The 27,068-nt window shown below is 31.8% G+C and overlaps 2 protein-coding genes across 4 annotated transcripts in view; one reads left to right on the plus strand and one right to left on the minus strand.

The window, feature by feature from the left end:
- LOC129913563 (uncharacterized) overlaps positions 1 to 11,337 on the minus strand; it is a 31,696-nt gene extending 20,359 nt beyond the window's left edge. Inside the window, exon 1 of the mRNA XM_055992302.1 lies at positions 11,193 to 11,337. The gene's annotated coding sequence lies outside the window, so the exon portion shown is untranslated. The remainder of the gene's footprint in view (positions 1 to 11,192) is intronic.
- Positions 148 to 24,999, plus strand: LOC129913561 (mitochondrial dicarboxylate carrier). 3 transcript variants are annotated; one of them, XM_055992299.1, is made up of 5 exons: positions 148 to 454; positions 23,655 to 23,860; positions 23,922 to 24,159; positions 24,218 to 24,350; positions 24,406 to 24,999. In XM_055992299.1, exons 2-5 carry the CDS (start codon positions 23,686 to 23,688, stop codon positions 24,730 to 24,732), a joined length of 873 nt encoding a protein of 290 aa, XP_055848274.1. In that variant the 5' UTR covers positions 148 to 454; positions 23,655 to 23,685; the 3' UTR covers positions 24,733 to 24,999. The 3 variants fall into 3 exon arrangements, with proteins under 3 accessions (XP_055848274.1, XP_055848276.1, XP_055848275.1); XM_055992301.1 differs by having other exon boundaries at positions 148 to 309; XM_055992300.1 differs by lacking the exon at positions 148 to 454 and adding an exon at positions 15,465 to 15,898.
- Positions 25,000 to 27,068: the final 2,069 nt, after the last annotated feature.

Genomic DNA, 27,068 nt, shown 5'->3' on the forward strand with positions numbered 1-27,068 from the left:
AAACAAAAAGTTTCTACTATCAGCTGACTTGTTCATTAATTTAACACACTAACATCAAAAAATAAAATTGTCTGAAAATTTAACAAATACCAAAGCTTTCAAGAGATCGCATTCGTCACCGGCCGGCATTCATATATGCTAAAATAAAACTAAAGCTTATACTTTTTTCTGGAATCGCCAGAAATTAAATTAATATAGTTGCTTTTGCTGCTCAACACTAAGACCTAGCAAATATTTGACTTCAGTCAATTTTATTCATAGTGCGGGGTATGTAAAACAAAAAAAACGGTGTGCGGCAATTACGTAAAAGTGCGTATATCTGTATCTATAGTTTTTTATACTAAATTTAGGGTGCGAGTGTTTTTTGTTTATACAAAACCAGTTATCACTTATTTTCCATTACAAATAAACAACGACAAAAAAAATACATTTTTTGTCTAACTGATTCATACAGGTAAAAAAATGCACTTTAAATTGCCAAAGTAAAAGTTTTCAAAACCATAAACTTTGAACTATTATGTGGTTTCATAACAACAACAAAAATTAAAACAAAAATAAAAACATGTTAATTTATTAACAGTTGTGGCTTTGTATGGCAACATTTTTGTGGCCATTTTAAACTGTTAGAACAAACTGTTTTTTTATATTTATTACCAAAAAAGCCATAAAACACAAATATTCGGTTTATATTCTGAATGAAATTATTAAACGTGTGGTGTTTTGTGTGCGTTTAATATAGTTTTATTGGAACGTTTTATTTAAATTGTGAATGTAATATGTTCATATGCTCATACCTACATGACATTATTATATGATTTATTTTATTCAGGGTTAAATGCATTTTGTAATCTAAATGGGTGATTCTCGTTGAATGTAAACCGAAGTTGATTTGAAATTATATTCCCATTCATAAATATTCCAGTAATTTTAAAAGTGTATTACCTTCAAACAACCTTGTTTTAAGATTGTTTATAGTTTTGGTCATTTGAAATCAGGAAAGATAAAAAGATAATGTCATTCAGTACAGAAATTGATTCTTCCAAAATTGCATAATGTATTGCCAGCTGCCACCAACCCCTAACCGTTCTGATTGATCACTTTGCTAATCTAGTCTGGACCAGGGATGCCATTCTAGCGACTTTGTCGCTAGATCTAGCGACATTTCAACTTCTTCCGCGACAAAAAATATTTTGGTGTCGCTAGATTATTTCTAGCGACTTTTCTAACGACTTTTGAAGCCAAGCATTTCTGAGTTGTGAAACGTAAATACTATTTTTATTATATAACAGCACAGGTAATTGTATATCCCTGGTATTTATATTAATTTGACATTTTCATTTTCGTAATTCCAATACTGTAATTGTAATAAATTGTCAACAAAAACTTTAAATTCTATTATTCTTATTCGAAATCAGCTTAAATGACTTAACAAAAACTGTCATACCTATGAACTACCAGAAATGGTTTTAAAAACAAATATATTTAAAAATAATGCTGTTGAATAAGTTTGAATTTTTGAAAAAAAAAAATAAAGTTATTCAAAAATAAATTTTTGTTGAGCTTTATTTTACAATTTTTTTCTAGCGACTTCTAGCGACTTTTTGTCTCCAGAATTTCAGCCAATCTAGCGACTTTTAGGGGTTGGCCTAGCGACTTTTCATTTCACCTTGTGGCAACACTGGTCTGGACTGGTAATGTGTACAACAACAAAAACTCACAATGAATTAATTTTGTTTATTTTAAGACTACTTGGTTTATTTTTGTTTGTTTAGCCTCAACTGACGGCAAAAATGTGGATATTTTTTTCTTTGTTCAATCAAACAAATAAAACTAGGAGCTTTTCAAACAAGTCACAAATCACAATAACCAGTTAATCGAAGGTATAGGAGTTAGGAGAGGAATCTATTCTCTCTGAAACTGACAACAGCGTTTAATCCAAAGGATTCAGTTGTGAAAGTCAGTCAATTCTGTGAAGCTGTGAAGTTAGTCTAAGAGTTGGCAGGTAACCGATTCATATTAATGTTACAATCAGAGACATTAGTTGCCCAGCATATGTATATTGGCCAAAAAATGCATATTTTTATGCGTTTTTTAGGATTGTGGAAAACACTTGAAAATAATTAGTACGATGTATACCTATTGTATATATAACATAACATGTGCGATGTGCTTCTTAAAGGTCCAAGGTCCCAAAGATATAACCTTTATTCATGTTCAATAAAACGACAGCGATACGATTTTTATTGTCCCCTACTTGGTTATTGTTCTCATCGTTACTAATTTGAAAACATCAATTGAAGGAGTTTTTATTATAACGATCCACTCTGAGACAAAAAATATATACACACTGGTCATGTTCGGAACGTTTATTTTTATAATTTTTTAACTGTTACTTCTTTTATTTTGGAGTTGCAGATGATATGATGGCGGCATGGCATGTGCTCACAATATCGTGTCACTAATTACAAGACGGTTGGCAATGTAAAAGTCTCCAAAACCGTTCGTTTTTACGATTTCATCTCCACGTTCATAAATTAAAATGCATCTTGTATATCATATAAATCAACCCGAAACACACATAAAACATTCTGCATCACACAAAATTAATAAATATATTTAAACGCAATATTAAGTACTTGGACTTGACATTGACAATAGATTGTCAACTTTCATTAATTATGTTCGACTAAGCTTGAATGTTTTTCATCACCCGTTAAAGTTCACACACTTTTATCTTTCACTCACATACGAGTATTTTTAGCTTTGGGATAAAATTATTGATTTGTTTCTATGAGATACAAGACTTTTTTTTTGTATACTTTGAGAAATTACCTTTCAAATACACTCGACAGAAAAAAAAAACTGCTATATGACGTATAAATTCCAAGAATACGAAAATCTCAATTTGGCTTCTTGCCAGTAGTTTAAAGATTTTTGCGAAAAAAATGTATTGTACCTATGTGCTGAACAGTCCAACATTGTTAAGTATAGAATATTCGTTCTTATGTATGTACATGTATAACAGAGTTGTAAAAGATTGCAATCTTTTTTGAATGCAATCTTTAATGACTTCAATCAAAAGATTGCATTCATTGACTTACACTTGAGACTTAGACTTCAAATTTTGCAATCACCAATCATTTTCCATGAAATGATTGCAATCTTTTTTTTTCCCCAATCAATTGACTGCATTCAAATGATTGCAGTCTTTTGGGACTGCATGCAGTCTTTGCATTCTTTTTGCAATCTTTCCATTCCTTGGCAGTCTTTGCATTCCTTGGCAGTCTTTTGCATTCATTTGCATTCCTTGGCAGTCTTTTGCATTCATTTGCAGTCTTTTGCATTCATTTGCATTCTTTTGAATTCTTTTGAATTCTTTTGCATTCTTTTGCATTCTTTTTGCATTCTTTTGAATTCTTTTGCATTCTTTTGCATTCTTTTGAATTCTTTTGCATTCTTTTGCATTCTTTTGCATTCTTTTGAATTCTTTTGCATTCTTTTGCATTCTTTTTGCATTCTTTTGCCACACCCACACCAAACGTATGGATTTCACAAAAATTTTAACATTTTTTTAGTTCAAGGATGAATTTGATAGTTTTAAGAATTAAGTTCAACTATAGTATCATTGTCTGTGCAGGAGTAATAGTACAGTCAAATACAGTGAAAAAGGGGTATGCCTCGGAATGAATTCTAATAATAATATTTTTTTTGCTTAATATCTTCGTTTTGGCATTCTATAACTTACCTCAAAAATCTCATGTTCGGAGGTCGTGATTTTTAAGGCCAAACCACAAAATTAAGATTTTGGAAATAAGCAATAATAGACAATGGTATTATTCAATGATGAAAAAAAAACTAAAATCCAGGAAATCTGACGTCTCTAAAAAAAAGTTTTAACTCTTTTTCATCTTTCAACCTATATTATCAAAACACTTGCAAACTTACTACCAAAAAACCTTTAAAAATTATGGTAGAGTAACCAAATTTTGCATGAAGGCTTTTATATCCATTAATCATTAACAATCATAACAAAAACATATCTCTGAAATCATGTATCATATGTTTATATAATACCATTGTGGTTTGGCCTTAAAAATCACGACCTCCGAACATGAGATTTTTGAGGTAAGTTATAGAATGCCAAAACGAAGATATTAAGCAAAAAAAATATTATTATTAGAATTCATTCCGAGGCATACCCCTTTTTCACTGTATTTGACTGTACTATTACTCCTGCACAGACAATGATACTATAGTTGAACTTAATTCTTAAAACTATCAAATTCATCCTTGAACTAAAAAAATGTTAAAATTTTTGTGAAATCCATACGTTTGGTGTGGGTGTGGCAAAAGAATGCAAAAAGAATGCAAAAGAATGCAAAAGAATTCAAAAGAATGCAAAAGAATGCAAAAGAATGCAAAAGAATTCAAAAGAATGCAAAAGAATGCAAAAGAATTCAAAAGAATGCAAAAAGAATGCAAAAGAATGCAAAAGAATTCAAAAGAATTCAAAAGAATACAAATGAATGCAAAAGACTGCAAATGAATGCAAAAGACTGCCAAGGAATGCAAATGAATGCAAAAGACTGCCAAGGAATGCAAAGACTGCCAAGGAATGGAAAGATTGCAAAAAGAATGCAAAGACTGCATGCAGTCCCAAAAGACTGCAATCATTTGAATGCAGTTAATTGATTGGGGAAAAAAAAAGATTGCAATCATTTCATGGAAAATGATTGGTGATTGCAAAATTTGAAGTCTAAGTCTCAAGTGTAAGTCAATGAATGCACTCTTTTGTTGGAATTGTGTAACTGAATGGCAATGACTGCATTCACAAAAGATTGCATTCTTTTACAAGCCTGATGTATAATATCGGGTGGTTGGCGATGAAATTTAAATTTTTTTTTTTTCAAAATCAACCAATACCTTGTAATTCCCTTGAATCCCGATGGATTTCCATTCTATTTTAGGTAGTTTGGATTGCATCTATGGTTAATGTTTCCAAAACAATTAGTGTGGGTTTAAATTATATTACTTTTGGCTGACAGCTTATCTAACAGGACGCAGCCAGATGGTTTCAATTGATTTGATTACCTCTCATCCCTTTTCTGTAACTTCTGGCGTTCCACAAGGGAGTCATTTAGGTCCAATGCTGTTCCTTATTTTTATAAATGACCTTCCTGATGTCCTTACTAACTCAACGTGTCTTATGTTTGCGGACGATTTAAAATTTTTTAGACGTGTAAAAAATTTAACAGACTGTACGCTTCTCCAAAATGATGTTAAAAATCTTATCAATTGGTGCAATATAAACCAATTACCCCTAAACATATCCAAATGTCAATGTTTTTCGTTTACTCGTCGTTTGTTACCTATCGTTTACGATTACAATATGCATAATGATGTCCTTGAAAGAGTTTCTATTAAAAAAGACCTTGGAGTAATTTTTGATTACAAGCTAAACTTTGTACATCATACAGAATTCATGGTGAACAAAGCCAACTCTATGTTGGGTTTTATTTTTCGTAATTCGTTTGGTCTTAGGGACCCATACACTCTAAAAGAACTTTATGTTTCGTATGTTAGATCGGTCCTGGAATATTGCTGCGTAGTGTGGAATCCTCATTACAATGTTCATATTACAAGAATAGAAAATGTCCAAAAAAAATTTACAAGATTTGTAGTACACAAACTAGGCTGGAACATTGAAATGCCTTCGTATAACGTAAGATGTCAGCTTATTGGTATACAGACATTAGAAAACCGCCGTAAGATGTTTGCTATAAATTTTGTCAGTGATATTTTATCATATCATATTGATTGTCCTTATTTGTTATCGCTGATTGATCTTTACGCTCCTTCTAGAGAACTAAGAATTCGAACCTTATTCCGCGAAAACGTTCATAGAGTAAATTATGCGTTTAATGAACCTATGACTCGCAGTGTTAGGGAGATTAATAATGTGTCAAATAATATAGATTTTAATTTCTATTTGAGTAGAAACTCATTCAAAAATATGTTAAACTTGTATTTTTTAACTAATTAAATAATGTTAATAAATAATTTTATTTTTTTGTATATATGTATGTAGATTTAATTTTATAATGATTCAATGTATAATTTAAAAATTTCGTTAGTCTATTTGAGATTGTAAGCTCTAATTGATATTAAAAATAAATAAATAAATAAATTTTCGCAGAAAGTCCCTCATTTAATTAGGCGCAACTACTTATTAAACTGCATTCTCAGATTCTGTACCTCCCAACTAAAACTAAGCAGTCGGTTCACTGGCTAGGACATTTTGTTTAAGAGGATTTTACATACAAATTTGAAATACACTCGCAGTTTTTTTTTTACAAAATGGCATACCTGAAACCCTATTTCTTTTCGGTCCGACCCGTGACAACTAAAAAAATCATTAACATAAACTACAAAAAAAAACTATTACTGCTTGCTGGCTATGAGTCAGATAAACAAAGTTTATTTTGTAGCACCGAAAGAAAAATTTAAATTTTTACGAGCTTTCTACCCAAATTGACATGATTGAAAGTATCAAAACTTTTTAAAAAGTCAAGCAAAAACTAAAAAACTAACCTCGTCTTTATTCAATGCCTGTCTAAATTCTTTAATGCAGAAGTGCAGTAATATGACTATGCTTTTTAATAAAAAAAAACGTTGTTTTGCATAAAGTAATGAGTTGGCAGCGAGATAAACATTTTTTATTTGTTTTTGTATAATCCATAAAAATATGTTGGACAAAAATTATGATCTTTTAGCTTTTTTAGGAAGTATATGTAGTACTATTTTGGCAACTTTCTCTTAGTTCCATATTATAGCCAAAAAACTGTTAATTTCTATTTCGAACATTCTATACAACGCAGGCTTATTAAACAATTTTGTACACATAAGTATCAGGAACCAAATTATGGGCTTTACACATAAACCACCTACCCCAGCGACCAATAGTTTGAGCTCGATTGAATCTCGGGAACAAGGTTGTAAAAGAATGCAATCTTTTATGAATTGAGTCTGTAAAATTCAGTTGCACAATTGAATACTAAGATTGCATTCATTGACTTTGAGAGAAATTTAAACCTCTCAAATTCATCCTTAAACTAAAATACAAACGTTCTAAAAAGTGCTTCGAGTATCAAATATGTAGCACCTATTAATGTTGAAAGTTCTTTGGCGCCGCACAGTGTGGCCAATAGTATCAAAAGCTGGCAAAAAAAGCTATTTTCAATTTGCACCGAAATTGCCAAATACAAATTTACTTTAATAGAGGGATTAATAGGCTGCACAAAACCGGTTTTTATTCCACGATTTTAGCCTAACGGGGAGAGTAACTACACTTTAAAATGTCACCATTGACGAAATTATTCGTTATTTAACTTTTTTTAGCTCCCATGGGTGTTTCAAGTTTTAAGTGGTTTTTTCGTTAAAACAAAAGATACAAATTTGAAATAAATATGGAATTACAAGCAAAAGGGAAGCTTTAGATTCTCATTTCCCTTTTGAATTATGAGTGTGTTGTTTGTTTGAAATAATTTTTCGAATTCGGTGTCTTTGGGATCATTCGTGTTTTGTGTGCGTCATACAAATTCCTTGAGAAAAAGTTCATAACGGTGTGAAGTGGCTCTTTGTTGTTGGTGTCCCTTTATTGATGAGAGTGTCATCTTTCGTGTCAATTAAAAAAATGTTGCCCCTTTTTGAGTAAACACTATGTGAAGTTAGCTAAAAATAACCATTTTTTTGTATCAAGGGGCACGGTAGTGCCCAGCCAAGTTCTCTAGCAACTTTGGCACTACACCCTTATTTACAGGAAACAACTCAGGCCATTTTCGACCCCCCTCTAACTTCCACACCAAAGATGCTAGAAATTTCAAACTCGCTACATTTGTTGAGCTGGTCGAAACAAAACTCCTCACAAAATTTCAGCCTCTTACGATGAGTAGTTCCTGAGATATAGGGCTTCAAAAATCGCAAAAACCGTAACTGACTGACTGACTGACTGATTCACTCACTCACTGACAGATCATCAAAATTATGGAGAACTTCCCGTTAACGTAGAAACTTGAAATTTTACACGGTGATAGGACTTGTGGTGTATACAAAGGAAAAAATCGAAAATTTGAGATTTTCAATTCAGGGGGCGTGGCATCCGCCCATTTCCGCTGAATTTTCATCAAATATTATAGAGCACTTCTGATTATCGTAGAATCTTGAAATTTGGTTGAATGGTAGAGCTGGTAGTTTATACAAAGGAAAAAATTTAAAATTTGAGAATTTTAGCCAGGGGGCGTGGCAACCGCCCATTTTCACTGAATTTTCATCAATTATTATAGAGCACTTCTGATTATCGTAGAATCTTGAAATTTGGTAGAATGGTAAAGCTGGTAATTTATACAAAGGAAAAAATTTAAAATTTGAGAATTTCAACCAGGGGGCGTGGCAACTGCCCATTTTCATCAAATATAGAGATTTTCAATTCTACAGCCATACCTTGCAAAAAGTAGTGAAATCACAACAAAAACATTACTGTTAAAAAAAGAGCCAAGTTCTCCTATGTTGAAATTATGCTGGAACAAAAAGTATTGAGATATAAAAGTGTACCAAGTTCTAAAGTTTGGGTTCAAATTCGTATCAATAAAATTTTGATTGTTTACTTGGCAAATTTTTGAAATAACTTTAAAAATCGGTATTTAAAAGAAAAATTGTCAAGTAAACAATCAAAATTTTATTGATACGAATTTGAACCCAAACTTTAGAACTTGGTACACTTTTATATCTCAATACTTTTTGTTCCAGCATAATTTCAACATAGGAGAACTTGGCTCTTTTTTTAACAGTAATGTTTTTGTTGTGATACATTTCTCAGAATCCGGCAGTGCTGACAATACCGGTCAGCTAGATTTTTGACACAAGGACCTAATTATACTTTTCTGAAGGTGTAAGAGATTCTGAACTCGTATCCATAATCAGAATTACTCTATTAGCCACAATTGAGAGTGTGTACGGTTAGCATGCTGGCTAAAAATTTAAGAAAATAGTGTTGATCAACAAAATGGAAACTTATCTGAAGATATCTCATGCATAAAATAAGATCGGAAAAATTTAAACAGAAGAAAAACAGATCAAACTAGCGTCAAACTATGCTGAAATAATAAACCATAATTTGCATAACCTCAAAAACATTCAAAATAACATTTTTTTTTTTTGCATTTTATAACGCTAATATTTAAAAAAACGGAAGCTAAAAGAATATTTCTGAATGTATATTCGAGTTCAGTATTCCTAAATCCTTCAGAAAAGTATATTTTGGTTCTTTGGACAAAAAAAAGTTGAATTTTGTTGACCAGTGTATTTTTTGATTAGGAAGATTTTGCTAACCCAATTAATGAGTCAGGTCAAAAATCTTTAAGCGATAAAACTATATTTTTTAAGAAAAACCTTATTTAAATAATAAAACCAGTAAATTCAAAGTATTGAAAAATTAAATAACAATTCTCCTTCTCAAACAACTTCAAAGCTAAAGGTAACAGATACCTTCTTAGTTATGTGCGTTTTTAATAATTTTTCATAGAATCACAAGAGTTGTCTCAGTTTTGTACTTTATTATAGTATTTTTACCCATAGCCAACTTTTTACCAATGCCAACTTTTCCTACCATCGGCCACACTGTGCGCCGGGTACAAAGGTGCTAAGTCAGAAAAGGTAATTTTGAGGAAAATGAAATTGAAGTTTCAATTTTTGTTTGTAAATCTGAATACTATTATTTTGAAAAAGTAATGATGCAGAAACATCATCTATAAGATCTTTTTTAATATCCATTTGCTGTTGACCAGAAAATGACCGTTCTTAAAAAAAATTGTGCTGAATTAACACTTTAGAGCCATTTAGTCTTCAAAAATAAACTTGGTGCAAAGGTGTTAAGTCAAGTAAAAATCTTTGTTTACATTGATAACAAAGTTTAATTTATAAAAGAAAGTTGGAAATATCAATGTGATTAATTACTAAATGTGAGAATCCTTTCTGTCTTCCTCTTGACTTAACGCCTTTGGATCATTTTTTTATTTAAAAATTAAAAATTAATGCAAAAACAAAGGAGTTAAGTCAACTTACGCCCTTAATACCACACAATTTTTTTAAAAAATTGACTTAAATCCCTTGTACCGAATCATTTCTAACGGAAGGAGATACGCTAGAGCTATGGCGATAGGGCCAAACGAAAGAGAAAAAAAAAACTGACTTAAGTCCAATAAAAATCCGAAAATCGATTTTTTTTTACTTAACCCCTTTGTACCCGGCAGCAAAGAGTTGTTGAGGAAGCTGAGGTAGTTTTTTTGTGAAACGTCCCCCAGTTTGGGAAAGTTGTTTAATAATGTGTTTCCACCTACCCTAAATCCGAGATTTAGCTAAGTTGATTTATAGCCTGTTTTTCACTAGAGCCCAAATAAAGATCATTTCGCAAATGAGGTCAGTTCAGATTTCATATTCAATTTTTTTTTTTTCCTATAGAATTTGACATTCGAAATGAGATAATTTGCGTAATTATATCATTTGGGCTCTAGTGAAAACAGGCTATTAGAATAAATCCCGAGATTCATTTTAAATCTACTTCGCTTAACCTCGGATTTAGGTTCACCTACCCTAAATCAAAGATATTCACCTCCTTTCATTCCAAGATTTAGAATAAAACTTCAGATTTATTCCAAATTTACTTAGCTAAATCTAGGATTTAGGGTAGGTGGAAACGTAGTATAACGGTTTTTTTTTTCCTTTACTATCAAGTACAAGTAAAGTACTTTTTTAAAAGTACCTAGTAACTTATGAGCATATTTGCTGTCAACGACGGCAACTCTGTTGTTTACAAATTCTTCGAACAATGAGCTGGAACTGTTTTGGTTTCTCTCAAGAAGAAATTTGCAATTTTCAAACTATTGATTAATTAATATTAGTTCAAGTGTTCAATTAACTAATCTCACCAATCATTCTAGTAAAAAGTATTACTGTTCTTTTGTAATACTGAATTAATCTGGATAATAAATTTTAATTACAAATGAACCCCCCCCCTAACCAAAATTATTCGATTTACTCACTAGGTCACACAGAACAGTTATGTTTTTTTTAATACCCCACCGAAAGAATTTATTTGGCTACAATACTTTTATAAAACAAAATTAGACGATACTTACTTTTATTTGAGAATTAAATCAAACTTATTTTAAATTAAAGCCTGCGAAAGAAAAATGAAATTGGAAAAACAAAACTCGAACACCAAAAAATCACGACAAAACACTTTTGTTTTTCATCAAATTCAAGAAATGTCAAAATGACACTTGAATTCTGTCGTTGGCGGAACTGCCAACTCTCGTGACTTTTTTAAAATATTTTTTTTCGGTCATTTTGCGATCCGTTTCAACTGCTACTTTTATGAAGCCAACCACGAACATTTTTGTGGTGATAGTCGAGTTTCTCTGCAGGCAGTAGATTACTCATGAGTTGATGAAAAATAGATCTGTTACTAGACCAACTTCACATTTGCCAAGTAGATGGTTATTAGTTAGTAACTTAAAAATCATATTCATATTCATTTGAAGAAATTAACTTGCCAATTTGCGCGGATTAGATGTGGTTTAACTTTGGTTCAAGCATAGATTTGGATACTTTACTCCATTTAGACCTTGAACCAGTGCTAAACCTCAGCTTTAAGGCTTTAACTACAAGAGTAAAATTTTTTATTTCTTTCTAGCGCTATTTTTTTTGGAAAAAACTACAAAAATTGTTTTTTAAAACCAAAAAATAAACAAAAAAAAAAATAAAATGAGTTTGAAAATTTCCACTTTTTGACTTTTTGCAAAAAGTTGCCGTTGTAGTATACCTTTAAAGGCTTGGCCACACCGAAGGGTACATACGGTAGCGGTACGGGTAATTGTATGAAAAAAATTCCACATCTGAACGTTGATGTGTCAGTTTTGAATTTTTTTCATACAAGTACCCGTACCGCTACCGCATGTACCCTTCGGTGTGGCCAAGCCTTAAAGGCTTGGCCACACCAGAGGGTATGCGGTAGAGGTACGGGTAGCGGTAACGATATTTGTATGAAAAAAATTCCACATCCAAGCCTTAAAGGCTTGGCCACACCGGAGGGTATGCGGTAGCGGTACGGGTAGAGGTAACGGTACTTGTATGAAAAAAATTCCAAACTGACATATCAACGTTCAGATGTGGAATTTTTTTCATACAAATATCGTTACCGCTACCCGTACCTCTACCGCGTACCCTCCGGTGTGGCCAAGCCTTAAGGCTTGGCCACACCGGAGGGTACGCGGTAGAGGTACAGGTAACGGTACGGGTATTTGTATGGAAAAAATTCCAAACTGACACATCAACGTTCGGGTGTGGAATTTTTTTAATACAAATATCGTTGCCGCTACCCGTACCGCTACCGCGTACCCTCCGGTGTGGCCAAGCCTTTAAACCTGGATTTTACTTCTTAAAGATTGTTCTATAAACGTAGTTTACAGCCTTGGTTCGATTTTTTAATTCTGTAAGGACCATATGTACAAATATTTAATCAGTGGTTCAGCAACTTATATTTTCTGAATTCGGTGGCAAAATTGATTTTTAGCACTTATGGTTCTAGGTACATATAGGTTGAAATAATTCTTGAACCAATGTTGATCCACTGCTAATCCGCCGAAATCTTCGAGTTAAATTTCTGATCGGAGGCTGAACCACGTGTGTACAACTGGCCCTAATTAAAGGCAAATTTTAATCCGTGGTTCAGCACCTTTCATATCTTGTGAAATTGTTGGTAAAGATGAAGTTTATTACTGGTTCAGGGTCCATATTAGGTGTGTTTTTTTGTTTATCTATATAGATTTTGTGCAAAAAAACGACATCGGGATTTTTGAAATCCATGCAAACATTTGGCACCATGTACGCATATACTTTGGCAGTTGTCTGTCAAAAATGTTGCTTTTGTTTTTTTTTGTATTTTAACTCCGAAGTGGGAAGGCCATTACATCCATGTTGGATGCAAACAAAAATTTTCATAGCGCCATGGCATCCATGTTGGATTAAAAAATTTTTTTTTTCACAAAAAACCAAAAATTATCTGTATATTCTTAGCTACATTTAAGACCATGACCATTAACATTAGTTGCGTCGTTCTTGTGTAATAATAGTTTGAAGGTATCCATATTGAATTTTTTTTCGATTTTTTAAAAATCAAATGTGAAAACTTTTTTATTTTTATTTCTAATTTTTCGAAAAAACTTTGGTAATTTTATATACATATCTGTTCAACAATCTTATCAGGATCCATTTAAGACTTTTATCTGAAAAGTGCATTGCGTATATCTCGAGATATTAGGGGTATTCACGATCTGGTGCAACAGCCCAACTAGCACAACAGCTTCTATAAATTGAGATCTCGCAGGTTCTGCTTTGTATACAGCTTGTATTGAGCTTGCTTCAGAATTTAATCGCTTATAGAAGTTCGGATTTGTTTAACAACTTCTAATAAGTTGTTTAAATACTGCTAAAGAAACTTAAACGAAGAAAGCTTGTTTTTCGGATAAGCTTGCTTAGTGAATTTATAGAGGCTTTACAGAAATTACCAAGGTTTTTATTTGATTTTTGGTTTTGATATTGAATAATCTAGCTCGGACACTTTTTGGTTTTGACATTGAATAATTTAGCTCAGACATTTTTTTGAAATTTCTGAAATTTGAACTGATTAAGTTTTTGATTTCATTAATGAATATACTAGGATGGCCGAGTGGGTAGAGTGATGGACTACTACCAAGCAGATACGAAGTTCGATTCCTGGGTGTGGTAAAAAAATTATATACTTTTCAAATTATTATTAATAGATATACTAAAACTAATGAAATGTTATATATAATATCAGGTCAAAAGATAAAATTCATCATTTAAAACCTGCTAAAAAAGAATTCTTTTTTGTTTTTGTAGTTGTTTTTTTTTTTTTAATTTCGATAAGACATGTATTAAAGAGCTATACAAGCTGTTCCGAAGCTATCTGTCAAATCTCAAAGCTTCGGTAGAGCTTCGGTAAAGCTTCGTTTAAGATCCTTATAGAGAGTCAAACTTGTATAACGTTCTCCTTTTTCCATGCCCAACAACCTTACTAAAGTTTAAAAGAAGCTGAAATGTAGCTTTTGTAATACCTTAACCGAAGCTGAAATGTTAGTTGGGAGGTCTAGTAAAAATGTAAAATTTATTTTTTTTTACAATAGATCGTGAACGCCCCTCTTCTTATCTATAGTAAATATTGAAGCATTAATGATGTTTTTTTTCCTCCACCGTTGCTTCTTCTTTTTTTCCATTTTTTATAATTTAATTCTTTGTTTTGTTCGGGTTAATTAATTTTCACTAATTATTTTACATCAAAAGAAACTAAATTACGGGACATGAGTAGTGACAACCATTATAAACAGAATAAAAAGACAAACTGTTTATCATGGACGACGCGACGGTGAGCCGCCATCTGTCAAAAATAATTTTACACCATTGTATTTTTATTTTGCAATAGGGTTAGGGTATAGCAAAAGTGCAAGACCATTGTAAAATTTCAATCCATATATTTTGTTGTTGTAGTGTTGTAAGATTTTACACTTTTGCACTTTTGCAATGATACTAGACCAGTTGCATCGGATCGTGAATACCCCTATTAAAATTTCAATGCAACCATGTCAAACAAATTTTTTAATACTTTTTTCTATGAGAGTTTTTTTCAAACCTCGTTTTCTCCGTTTTTTTTTTTTTTTTTTGTTAATATTTTCAGATATTTCTGTATGAACACAACAATTAAACTACCTTGGCACTACTGTTTTTATCGAGAGAAAGTAAAATCTGGATAATTATCTGGATTTTTCAAAAATCTATACAGATAAAGTTTTTGTTATTTTTAACACGTAAATTGTTTTGATTTCAAAAATCTCGATGTCGTTTTTTTGCACAAAATCTATATAGATAAACAAAAAAACACACCTATTGTTAGCATTTCCAACATTATGCTTGAACCAAAGTTGAACCACAGCTTAACCACCGAAATCGGCAAGTTTGTACAACCTTTGCAGATCTAGTTTGATCATATTGCCCAATTTCAATGGAATGTTTTATGAACATTATTACAATTGATTGATATTTATTCTTTCGTTTGCAGTTTTTGTTAAATAACACAGATAAATAAAACATTACTCATTGAATCCATTTTAATAAAAAAATAATTAAAAAAAATCCAATATAATTTATAAACATTCTGCCTCATACGATAGCGACTCCGTTTTTCGACCAAAAACGGACTATGTGAATTGCCACCTACCGTCAAGCACTCAAAACAATTTTTTCTCACTAGATGGCTAATAGAAAGAATCCCATTTGAGAGAACATGACAAATGTCCGCAAGTCAGCTGGGCATTTGATTACATTCCAAAATGACGTCACACTTTCCGTCATCGTTGTCAAATGGTCAATCCCCAGTTACTACAACTACAAACTCCCCAAAACCTCCAACCCTTCCAACAAGGGTTCTTCTTGAACATCAATCATTCGGTTTTTTGTTTTGCATAGTTTTGCAAGATTCTTGCTTTCGCGGTCACTATTTATTTCCAACCACTACCATTTACCTTCACAGTCAGTCAGTCACGCTATCAGTTCTCTCAAAAAGGAACAAACTACTGCTTTTTTTAAGCTACAAACTTAATTTGCGTCCTTTTTAGTTTTAATTAACAAAATACATTCCATTTTATTGTACAAAATAATAAATTAATTAGTTTTTATCACAAACTAACACTCAAGTAGAAAAAGATACCATCAAAAAATCTTTCCGTCCGATAAGAAAGAACTTTTTATTAATGAAATCTGATTAAAGGTAAGTTAATAGAGTTTTTTTTTTGTGAAAGTTTTAAGAAAAATCCTTAAATTTATACATGATTATGTCATCTAGGAGAATTTTACAAGTCCTCGAGTGTAGATTATTGATTTCTTTTACAAAATTGATGCAATAAAAAATAAATGCTGCTGAATCAGCAGCAGTTTGGTGCAATGCATTCTCAATTCAAGGAAAACTAGAATGTGTTTTTTTTTGTGTTGTGTTGTGTTTGTTGACCTTGACGATTTGTTGGTTGATAGGATTTCGGTTTGTTGTTGTTGCGGGGGGAGGAAACTGTTTTTTTGTTTAATTGAGTCGAAACAAAACGTTACTATGGACATCTGTTGATGGCCTTCAACAGCATTTAATTTGGTTTGTGTGATGTTGTACACAACGTAGGTGGTTTTTTGTGTTCTAGTTCTTGTAATTTAATGCATGTAATGAGTTCCATTGGAACAGGGATTAGGAAATGTTAAGCTTTAAATCTCATTAAACTTGCTTTGCTTCTATCTTAATTCAAAATCACCTTCAACAGTGCCGGATTAACCATGTCATGGGCCCCTAGGCACAGTAATTCTTGGGCCCTTTTCCGATGGTTTTTCAATATCATAAGCTCTTTTTAAGTTAAGTTAGAAATTTGTGTAGGTAACTTACTAAAGACTAATCGGCTATAATCTGTGTCCTATCATGTCATTTTATAAATGTAAACTAAAAGTTTTGAAATAACTATAATAAATGAATCGGTGATTGGCTGTGTTCCTTTGGGCTAAGCAAAGTACTTTTTAGTACTTCTGAATCCATTCAAAGACATTTTTTCTATAGAAGAAATGGAGTTGAATACAACCGGAAGTACTTAGCAGTAGATACTTTAAGCCAAAGGAACACAGCTATTGTTAAAACAACATAAGTGACAAATTTTTTGAAACCACTTTTATAACTGTTTTGCATTGCTTATGGGTAGAGCTAGCGTTGAGAGCAAAACCAACATGATTTGATGTTTGGATCATATAAAATTTCGAGGTTAAAATACGCATTTAGTGCTAAAACAACATATGTATCTCTTCTGCCAATTTTGAAATTGAGTGTTAAAACACCTTAAGTACTTCATATTAATTTGTTTTTTTTTTTACATTCAACGCTGGAAAAACGAAGTAAGCAAACTGTTGTTTCTTACAGTTTTTCGATGATTTAGTGTCAGTCAGTTGTTCGCGGTCATTCGAATGGAATTGCATCTTTCAAAATGTTCTTGTTAATAAATTAAATTGGTACCAAATGAAAAAAACTATATCTTAGGAAAAAGTGTTACTATGAATTTTTCTCTGCATTTGGATTAAGAATGTAAGATATTGCAATATTAGTATTGGTAATGCATCTTGCAATGTGTGAAGGACATATTGAATTTAATTTTTATTTTGAATATAAAATATGATGCTCTGTTATTTTCCCTGAGCCATTAACTTCGACATTTTGCTCTAGAGTTTTCAAGCTATTAATACCAGCAAAGAATTGAAATGCAAACTAAAAAAAAATCGTAAATCTTGTCTTAAAGGCTTCTAGTTTGGGTTCTATTGGTTTGATATTCAAAATCAAGGTCTTTAAACTCAGGGAAAATTACAAACTATCATATTTTTCACTTCAAATAAACATTAAAATTCAACAAGACAATCAATAAGAAGTGTTAAATGCAAAAATGCATTTTATACTATTTTGAAGTACCTATGTCACAAGAATAAAACTTTTGCACAATATTAGTAAGACTTAACTACCTCAAAAAATAACAAATTCATTGCTGGCCGTGGAACGTCCACTTTCGCCTATTTGTTTAATGTTCTTGTTTTTTAATGTATGTATTAATAAAATTGCTGAATTATAATGGTCTTTTATTCATTTCCATTAAATTTGCTAATACTTTGGATATAAAATGAGTGTCAAAACAACATTATTTCCAAGTAATTAAGTGGTTTTGACTCCCAACAAAACGTTGGGTGTTAAAACAACATATAAAAAATATTTATTTTTTGTTAAATCTTCCTTGATAAAGATATTTTTTTAAAACTTTTAGTTAATTTCAACTGCCAACAAGGCCTCTAAACCGAATTTAAAGCTAAAATTGTCAATGCGGCCGCGTCGTCAAAAATACAGAGTTTTTTGTCTCTCCTGAAAAAAAAAAATAAAAATGTTACTTATGTTGTTTTAACAATCACCGATTCAAATATTGCAGTGATATTTCCAGAAAAAAAATTATAGCAACTTGATGCTTCACAGATAATTTCGATTAACGATAAGTTATTAGAAAATATTAATATGCCGACTTTTCACGAGTCGATTTTAGCCACATGATATGTCTCACGGCTAAAGTCGACTAGGACTCTAGCGTGCGGCTTACGTTCACACGACTCGACTGACGCGGTTTCGTTATAAAACTGGAGAGAGGAATCATACGAAAAAGTTTTAATTTTGATTCTATTATTATAGCCCAGAAAAATTAGTCGAAATATGGGCATGAAATTACATTTTTTCACGTTACAATACTTTTTTCATGCGAAACACAGGTTGTCCTTATCATAAAAGTTAATTTGTTTGATGATAGGAGGTCGGGAGCAGCCGCCTCACTGTGGGCTAGAACGCTATTTTAGCTGGAATTAATTATAGAAATTCTCAAAATAGTCTAAAATTGCAATTAAAGGCATTAAAATGATAACGAATGATATAATAATGATAATTTTATGGCACAACAGACACTAATGATAAGAAAAACAACAAAAAATAGGCGAATTATTATATAAAATGAGGTTTTCAAATTTAAAACACATATTATTGGTCTAAAAAACAAAACAAATGGGGTCTTTAAGTTTGAACGCATCAAATTCGAAAATGGTATCATTGAAGGGAACAAAAGTTGTTTTTACTTAATATGGAATATAAAATGTTAATGCAAATAAAAAAACCGTTATATGAAAACATTCAACTCGTTTTGTTTTAATCGTAAGTGGTTTTTCTGAATATTTTGCTTCCTATACTTTCGGAGTTACAGCGAAAAAAGTTTGCTCTTGTAGGACATAGTTTTATATAAAACATAAAGCCATATAGGCTAGCTACTTTTTAAAATTATTTCTAGAGTGTGCCTACGCGTGCCTTTTTTTTTAAAGCTTAGGAACATTCGTTCTATATAAAATCGGTGCTAGTAACATACTTTACTTTAAAATGTATACACAAAAGTTCAATATAATAACAATTTACTAGCAAAATTTTCACAATCAATCCGTTAAAACAAACTCAGTAAACGAATATCTGGATAGAGAAAAAAGAGGCCTTTTTTGTTTTTTTTTTTTCGAAAAACTGCTTTCGATTGTGTTTTTTTATGTAGCCAATGAATGTTTTGACCTCAACTTTGAATGAGAAATTATAGCTAGTTCATTTATCTATCGAATGAGACCAAAATTATCAATTTTGGAAGAAGTTGACATTTTTAATTAATTCCAGCTAAAATAGCTTTCTAGCCCACAGTGCGCCATCTTGGAAAAGAGATTGGTATCGTTTTTATTGAATAGCTTCATTGTTGTTCAAATAAACAAAAAATGACAAAGGTAAGATTTATTAACAATAAAGTTATCTAAAAAATGATGTACAAACCAATTCCGTGAGTTGATTAAATCTAATATCAATTTGAGTAACTTCTCTGCGTGCACAATCTCAGATTTTTCTGACGTATCCTCTGATTGCAACATGAAGATCTTGAATGGCACCATCTCGTTACTAAACTGTGGTTCGATGTCGTTGGAATAATATTCGAATACACTAGTAATAGTAATATTTTTTTTATAATAAATAATAAATAAATAATAAATTATTTTTTAAGAAGAGATTTACCCCCTATTTATAAACGTTGTATAACCTTATACAACTGGAACTGTTTAAGTTTGGAAAACGTGATCAAAAACCTTGTTTATTGCGGTTTTATAGCTGTCAAACTTATACACAAGAGTAAATTGTCTTAGCCGCGAATAATGTCATTATTATTTTTATTTCTAGTAATTTGAAAAAAGTAAAAAAGTTATGCAGTATATAAGTAGACAAAAATCTAATAAATACGACTGTTACAGTTTAAATATTAAGGTTGAAGCAGGTGGGAAGAAGTACTTTTTTTTTAATTTGTTATATAAATATGATGCATTTTGATTTTGTAAAAAGAACTTTTGGTATTAAAACGTGATATATTTTGAGCTGACTGTTTTCCCATTTTCTGAGTTGATTTTTCCGTTTTTCCTAATCAAAAATTCCGAAAAAAAACGGCAACAAATCCCTCAATCTGGCATCGCTGGGTTGGGCCCTTCAGGATGGGATGGGAGTCATAATTTATTATAAACACATATGTACATATATACAATAGCCCTGTTGTATTGATGGTGATAGTTTACTCGTGAGTAGAAATCTAGTACAACAACTACACATTCCTATTTCCTCGAGTAGAAGATTGTGTTATTTATAGTACTAGATCTACTCATTAATAACCACCTCCAATGGAACGGGGCTAGTTTTAATGATTTGCAAAGGTTTTTTTATTCTTCTTTTTTTTGTTTTTTTTTCTTAATTTTACAAATACAAATGTAATGCTGTTTTTTATTGAAGGTAATACTCCAAGAAATTTTGTTTGTTCGTTGTCAGGGCGAGGGGCCCCTAGCTGAAATGAGGCCCCTAGGCAGCTGCCTAGTTTGCCTTGAGGCTAATCCGGCACTGACCTTCAACTTTGTATTCAATTGAAAATGTATATTAACTTACTAGACTCATCATCAGACAAAAAAAAAGTCTGAAGCTGAACAATAACATTGTTCACGATCTTTATTATGCCAGTATGTCTAAATGAAGCGGTTTGGTATTGGTTGCAGTGTTGCCAGAATATTTTAGAGGCAAGGAGCCGATTTTGAAAAATCTTGCAGCCAAAAAGACCCGCTTTCAAATATGGTAAAAAAAAAAAAACGTAAACAATATTTTTTGGTTTTCTTTTTTATTAAATTTTTAGATAACTTGCTTACCAGACTTCAAGTAGGTATAATTGTTTGTTTTTCATTTTATTGATTAGATATATTCTGATTTTCATGCTCGTTGACGGACGTGAAATTAAATTTGTAATACATAAAAAATGAAAAATGTATGCAAATTGGTTGTCTCTGTACACATTAGGGTGTGCCTTATTTTAAAACTTTTGAAATTACATTCTCCCAACCCGTCAAATGGTTCCTTCTCATGAAAAAAAAATTGTCAAAAAAATTTTCCCAAATCCGATAAAATTTAGGGGTCGCTACCAGGCTTTGAAAATTGGCCTGGTCAGCCCAAATACAAACTATTCTAGTTTAAATCTTCACCTGAAAAATCAGTTTCTATTCAAAATTTCAAGTTCCCTGCAATTTTCTCCCTGAAAACATATCTGCCAAGCCCCCCCCCTAAAAAAAATAAATTCCCCTCCCAAAAAATAATGCCATCATTGTAAATTTATTGCCTTCCGAAATATACCTCTTTGGGAATTTGGTGATATTTGTTCAAAATTCTTCAATATTCCTTTTAAAATTTTTAAAGACCTTTAATTTAATTTTGTTTTAGGCGAGAACACATATCTTGGTAAGTTTTCTGTATGATTACCTGCTCTGAAACAATATTAAACATAATTTTACAGCTTTTTGTGATTAAGGGTTGTGATAACGATTTTCTAACTAATTTTTCATTATGTTCGGTAAATAAAAGTGTGTATTTATCGGTTTTCGGTTTGAGTAAAACTGGGAACTGGCTCGTTCTAATTTAAGTTCTGATTTAAAAAAGATTTTAAATCAGCAAACGTAACAAGGAAAAAACCCGAAATTTGGTTGATAGGTCCAATATCATTTTTACCATTATCCTAAGCGGAAGAATGTTACCTTCTGGGAAGCTTTGGCATTGTTCTTTCATTACAAACAAAAAATATTAAAAAAGCTTGTTTTTTAATCTGAAAAATGTTATATTTGGGCAAATGGTTAGAAAAGACAAAAACTAAGGAAGAGAAGTCAAATGGTATATAGGAAAAAACATTTTTCTTGAAAGCTTTAAAAATAAGAAAATATGATTGTTATTATCAAGTGCTTACTTATATATATATTTTTTTGAATTTGTTTTTCGTTTAAAAAATTGCGTTTTTACTGCCTCAAAAACATTACAGCGACCCACTAATGCACAAAAGAATTAGATACCTCCATATAATACTCCAAATATTCAAATACCTCATATGTATAAACAGTGCACTTAAGGGTAACTAGCAGTTTCTTTCAAGTTCGAATATATTGTTATCTGCAAAGCTAATATAGCAAATAGGCAAGGATGTTACTTAGTTGCGTTTAGACTCAAGTTGCTATCTGGCTGACTATTACCGTACCTGACCAACGCTATTATTGTTTGCGAATCGCTAGAAAAATTTGTCGAATCAAAGTTTTTCGATTAGGCGTATTAAAAATTATTATGTCCTAGTACCTAGTTTTTCTAATCGGAATACTTATACACGAGTATTTCCAAAATCAGTCGAACGTTGGACTCTCAAATTATATTAGGGCTCAAATTTAACGTAGTACATACTTAAAAAAAAAATAACAAATTTAAAGATCTCAACCCAGGCAAATATTCCAACATTTTTGTACAATACGAGGGCGGTTTGAAAAGTTCTCGGTCTAACATAGATGGCGTTGTTTAAACAAATTAATTTTAATTACCCAAAAAGCCTAATATACATATATTATGATTGTATGTTAAGTTTCATTAAAAATGGTCACGAATTTTTATCTGTGCAATTTTTTGTTTGAACTCATCTTTTGCTAATAACGAAAATTGAAAAAAAAAAAAAAATTAAGGTCGTTATTAAAATTTGGCCAAAAAGAATATCACGACAAATCAAATTAAATAAGACTTCTATTAGACATTGGAGGAATCTGCCCCTTCATATTCCACGGTCAAAAAGTTGGCATCCTTATTTAAACATGGCAGACGGAGCGTCGAAGATGATCCCAGAAGCGGAAGCCAACAACATCCACCTCTTAAGAAAACGTCGATAAAGTCCATAAAATGGTTTTAGACGACCGAAGGTTAAAATTGCGAAAAATAAGCAAGACCATGGGGATCTCTTCTGAGCGGGTTTACCACATTTTGACCGAACATTTGGGGTCGAAAAAACGTTCCGCAAGGTGGCTGCCGCGTTTCTTTAAAAAAGAACAAATATTCAATCGAGTTGAAATCTCTAGAGAGAATCTAAACTCCATGAACTTCGATTTGGAGTACTGAACCACCACCTTATTCAGCACCATCAGACAACTACCTCTTTCCAAACTAAAAACAAAAATTAGCTGGACGCTAATTCTTCACCAACGAAGAGGTGATTGCTGAGTCGGAGCTGTTTTTTGAAGAGTTGGAGGAATCGCCCTATAGAAAGGTAATAGAAGCACCAAAAACAACATGAAAGGAGTGTTTTGGCATAAGAAGAGAATTTGTAGAAAGTGATTAAAAAAAAGTTTTAAAATTTATGGGGTTTTATGGGTCAGGCCGAGAACTTTTCAAACCCTTCTAGTACAAAGAGATTATGATTTTGTGACAGACTGAGTTCATTGAAAACTTACCAGTTAAATTTGGTTGAGAAAATAAGCACAATTGATGCGTAGTTTCCGTTCTAACTAATCCTATTTCCGAATTAAACAAAGAAATTAAAAATTTCAATTGAATATTAACGAAATAATTTTGTTTACAGCACTAACTGAAGTACAAAACCCATCAGCAACATGACCGATCAGAACGCACCTGCACCCCGTCTGGGACGTTGGTATTTTGGTGGTGTAGCCAGCGCTGGCGCTGCCTGCTGCACCCATCCCTTGGATTTGATTAAAGTAAATTTACAAACTCAACAAGGGAAATTGTCCGTCGTTCCTCTAACTGCCAAAATTATTCGAGATCAAGGTAAAAATTACAACTGTCTTACATTTAAAAATTTAGAAACAATGTTTTTATATTTTTCTAGGAATCACTGCTCTCTACAGTGGATTATCGGCTTCTATTCTCCGTCAACTGACATATTCTATGACTCGTTTCGGTATCTATGAAGTCGGTAAACAAAACATCGAAACCAACACTCTGATGGGCAAGATATTTCTAGCTAGTATGTCTGGGGCAATTGGTGGATTGGTAGGCACTCCAGCCGATATGGTAAACGTAAGAATGCAGAACGATGTTAAACTGCCAGCTGAATCTAGAAGAAAGTAAGAGTTATGAATTTAAACAGTCTTAATTGTTCTAAAACGGTTAATTTGAATATAGTTACAAGAACGCATTCGATGGACTCATTCGTGTGTACAAAACTGAAGGATTCAAGCAACTCTTCTCAGGCGCAACTACAGCTGTCAGTCGAGGAGTCTTAATGACAGTCGGGCAAATCGCTTTTTACGATCAAGTATGTGAAAACTGTTCCAAAACAAAAAAATCGTTGACTAACCATTCAATTTTAGATCAAATCACTGCTTCTGGATTCAAAATTCTTCAAAGATGATTTACGCACACATTTTCTTGCTTCATTAGGAGCTGGAGCTATTGCAACAACTCTCACCCAACCCTTGGATGTACTTAAGACCCGCACCATGAATGCCAAACCGGGTGAATTCGCCGGCTTGTGGGACATAGTGAAATTTACTGCCCGTTTGGGCCCTATGGGATTCTTTAAGGGCTACATTCCAGCATTTGTCCGCCTTGGTCCACATACTATTATAACATTTGTGTTCCTTGAACAACTTAGACTCAATTTTGGAAGTATTCCGGAACCAAAAAAAATTGCCTAAATCTCAAAATGCATTTACAAACGAATAGATGAAAATATATAAGAAAAAAAAACAGCGAAAGAGCCTAGTTTAATGGCACATTTCTGTGTCCAACATAGTTTATGTATGAAACTTTAGAGAAAAAACAATTTTATTTAACAAATTAACAAGTTTTCGTTTTTGAAACTTGCCGAAGTCACACAGATTAACATTATTAATTTGCATTTTATTCTATGTATTTATTTGAAATAAGCTTTTATTTTTTCTACAACGATATTTGTTATAAAACCAGTAGGAAAATAAGTGTAAACAATAGAAACATTCCTGCTACAAATGAAGCTGTTTTAATAAATGTTTAGCGCATATACAATATGTTAGAGCACAACTTTTAAAAGAGTATTTATTTATAATTTTTTTTTTTTTAATATATTATGCATTTTTACATATAATGTAATTTTGTTATGTTTTAAATAAAATAACCAGCTGTGTTATTAATTGTTTTTAATTTTTATGTTGATTATCATGTTATTTACAAAAATAAAATATAACTGTTGTTTTTTTTTTTGTTTTCTGTAAAAAAGAAGCTCTCTTTCGTAAATATTTGATATTAGGTAGAGTTGAATGAATTAAATAAAAAATAATTTAAAAAGAATATTTAAAAATTTGTATTACCTTTGAGTTACATTAGAATGAATAAGAATTACAAAGACTCACAAGTTATTTCAGATAAAGAAGATTAAGACATGTCGATTCAACTATGTACAGAAGAAACGCTCTGGGTAAAAAAAAACTATCGGTTTAAAATTTGCTGAAGATAAACTAAACGATTTTAACCGAGGTATAAATTTGGACATTTGGGTAATTAACAAAAAGATTAGTTTCCAATTAGGTGGAAGTTTTTGAAATTAATTGAACATAAAGCGACTTAGCACCACTAAACTGCCGTACAAAGCAAAATGGGCGCATGAGCCAAAAATCCAAAATTGTGTTAAAGGCATATTTGACATCCTGAAACAATGCCTCATTTATATGTAAACTAAAAACAGCGCATTTCCAATTCCAAGTGGCTCAAAATAGTCAATGAAGATGAGGTCAACAATATTACTCCGCTGTATTCCTCAATAGAAAAATGCATTTATTACTAACTGTAAAATAAAAAAAAAAAAAGAGTGTGTGTACACATGTACACGCGACTGAAGTTATACTTCTCATTCAGTATATGTAAATGAATTTCATTTGATATTTTTAATTTCTATTATTAAATTAATTAATCCACACATCGTTTTTTTACATTTTTATCAAGTGAACAATAAATTAATTCTTTCATCCTCCTTGCGTCCATGTAGTTTTCAATTTATTCTGTGAAATTTACACATGTTGTGCGGTTCAGAACGTACGGTATACGCTTAACGAAACTAAATGAATTGAGCATAAAATGTGCGATATGGTTATTTTATGAGAATTGTGTGTGCTTCAGCACTAGTAGTAGCAATATGGAACTTGCAGAGTTGCTACAAAGCTCAAAAGTGAGCTGAGCTCAGCTCACAGCTCAGCTCAAATTTTGAGCTAGCTGACTTTTGAGCTATGTACCATAGCTCAGCTCATTTGAGCTGAGCTGAAAGTCAGCTGAGCTGATGGTTGAGCTGAGCTGTTGGGTGAGCTAAGGTAAAGTGAGCTGAGCTGAGCTGTGATGGGTGAGAGGATACATTGATTTTTATTTGGAAAGTATAATGAAATATGAAGATATTTTAAACTTTTATAAAACACCATAGCTCAAGATGTTTGGTTCTAGTTATTAATGGAATTATTTTAACACATGGATATTTTTATAAATAAAACAGATAATTTTTCGTGATCTTTCTCTTGGTTTTTTTAACCCTAGAAAGATAATCATAATATACGTCTCAGAGACGTATGATTCTAAAAAAGATTTTTGGTCTTATGTTAACACTTTTTGTCATATTTATTTAACTCATTACTTAGATTATTTTAAAGAAGTGATATAATAAATGAAATCAATTTAACAAAAACCCAGAAATTTGAATTGAATTAGATAAAACAGTTCTTTACACGCCATACGTCTTACAGACGTAGATTATCTTTCTAGGGTTAATAGTAAATATATTTCTATTTTTTTAGTAAAATATTTCTTTTTTAGTCATAAAAAAAATCAGGTACAATCCGGTTTTACGACTTTTTTCAAAATTCCGAGAAAATCGCGTTTGAAAGTTGGGGTAAATTTTTTTTTCGAAAAATCCCCGAATCTTTGAACGCTCCTGGAAGCTAAACCGCTTGAGAGCAATTTTTGGGAGTGGTGCCAAATGATAGCTTGTGTCATGGGCCTACGCTTTGCACAT

Source organism: Episyrphus balteatus, chromosome 3, assembly GCF_945859705.1.
Source record: "Episyrphus balteatus chromosome 3, idEpiBalt1.1, whole genome shotgun sequence".
NCBI classification, from domain to species: Eukaryota; Metazoa; Arthropoda; class Insecta; order Diptera; family Syrphidae; genus Episyrphus; species Episyrphus balteatus.

Bases quoted from the DNA above. Each gene is read 5' to 3' on its own strand.
- LOC129913561 (XM_055992299.1), top strand. From the start codon at position 23,686: ATGACCGATCAGAACGCACCTGCACCCCGTCTGGGACGTTGGTATTTT. The intron at 23,861-23,921 runs GTAAAAATTACA...ATATTTTTCTAG, and splicing joins CAAAATTATTCGAGATCAAG to GAATCACTGCTCTCTACAGT. The intron at 24,351-24,405 runs GTATGTGAAAAC...ATTCAATTTTAG, and splicing joins AAATCGCTTTTTACGATCAA to ATCAAATCACTGCTTCTGGA.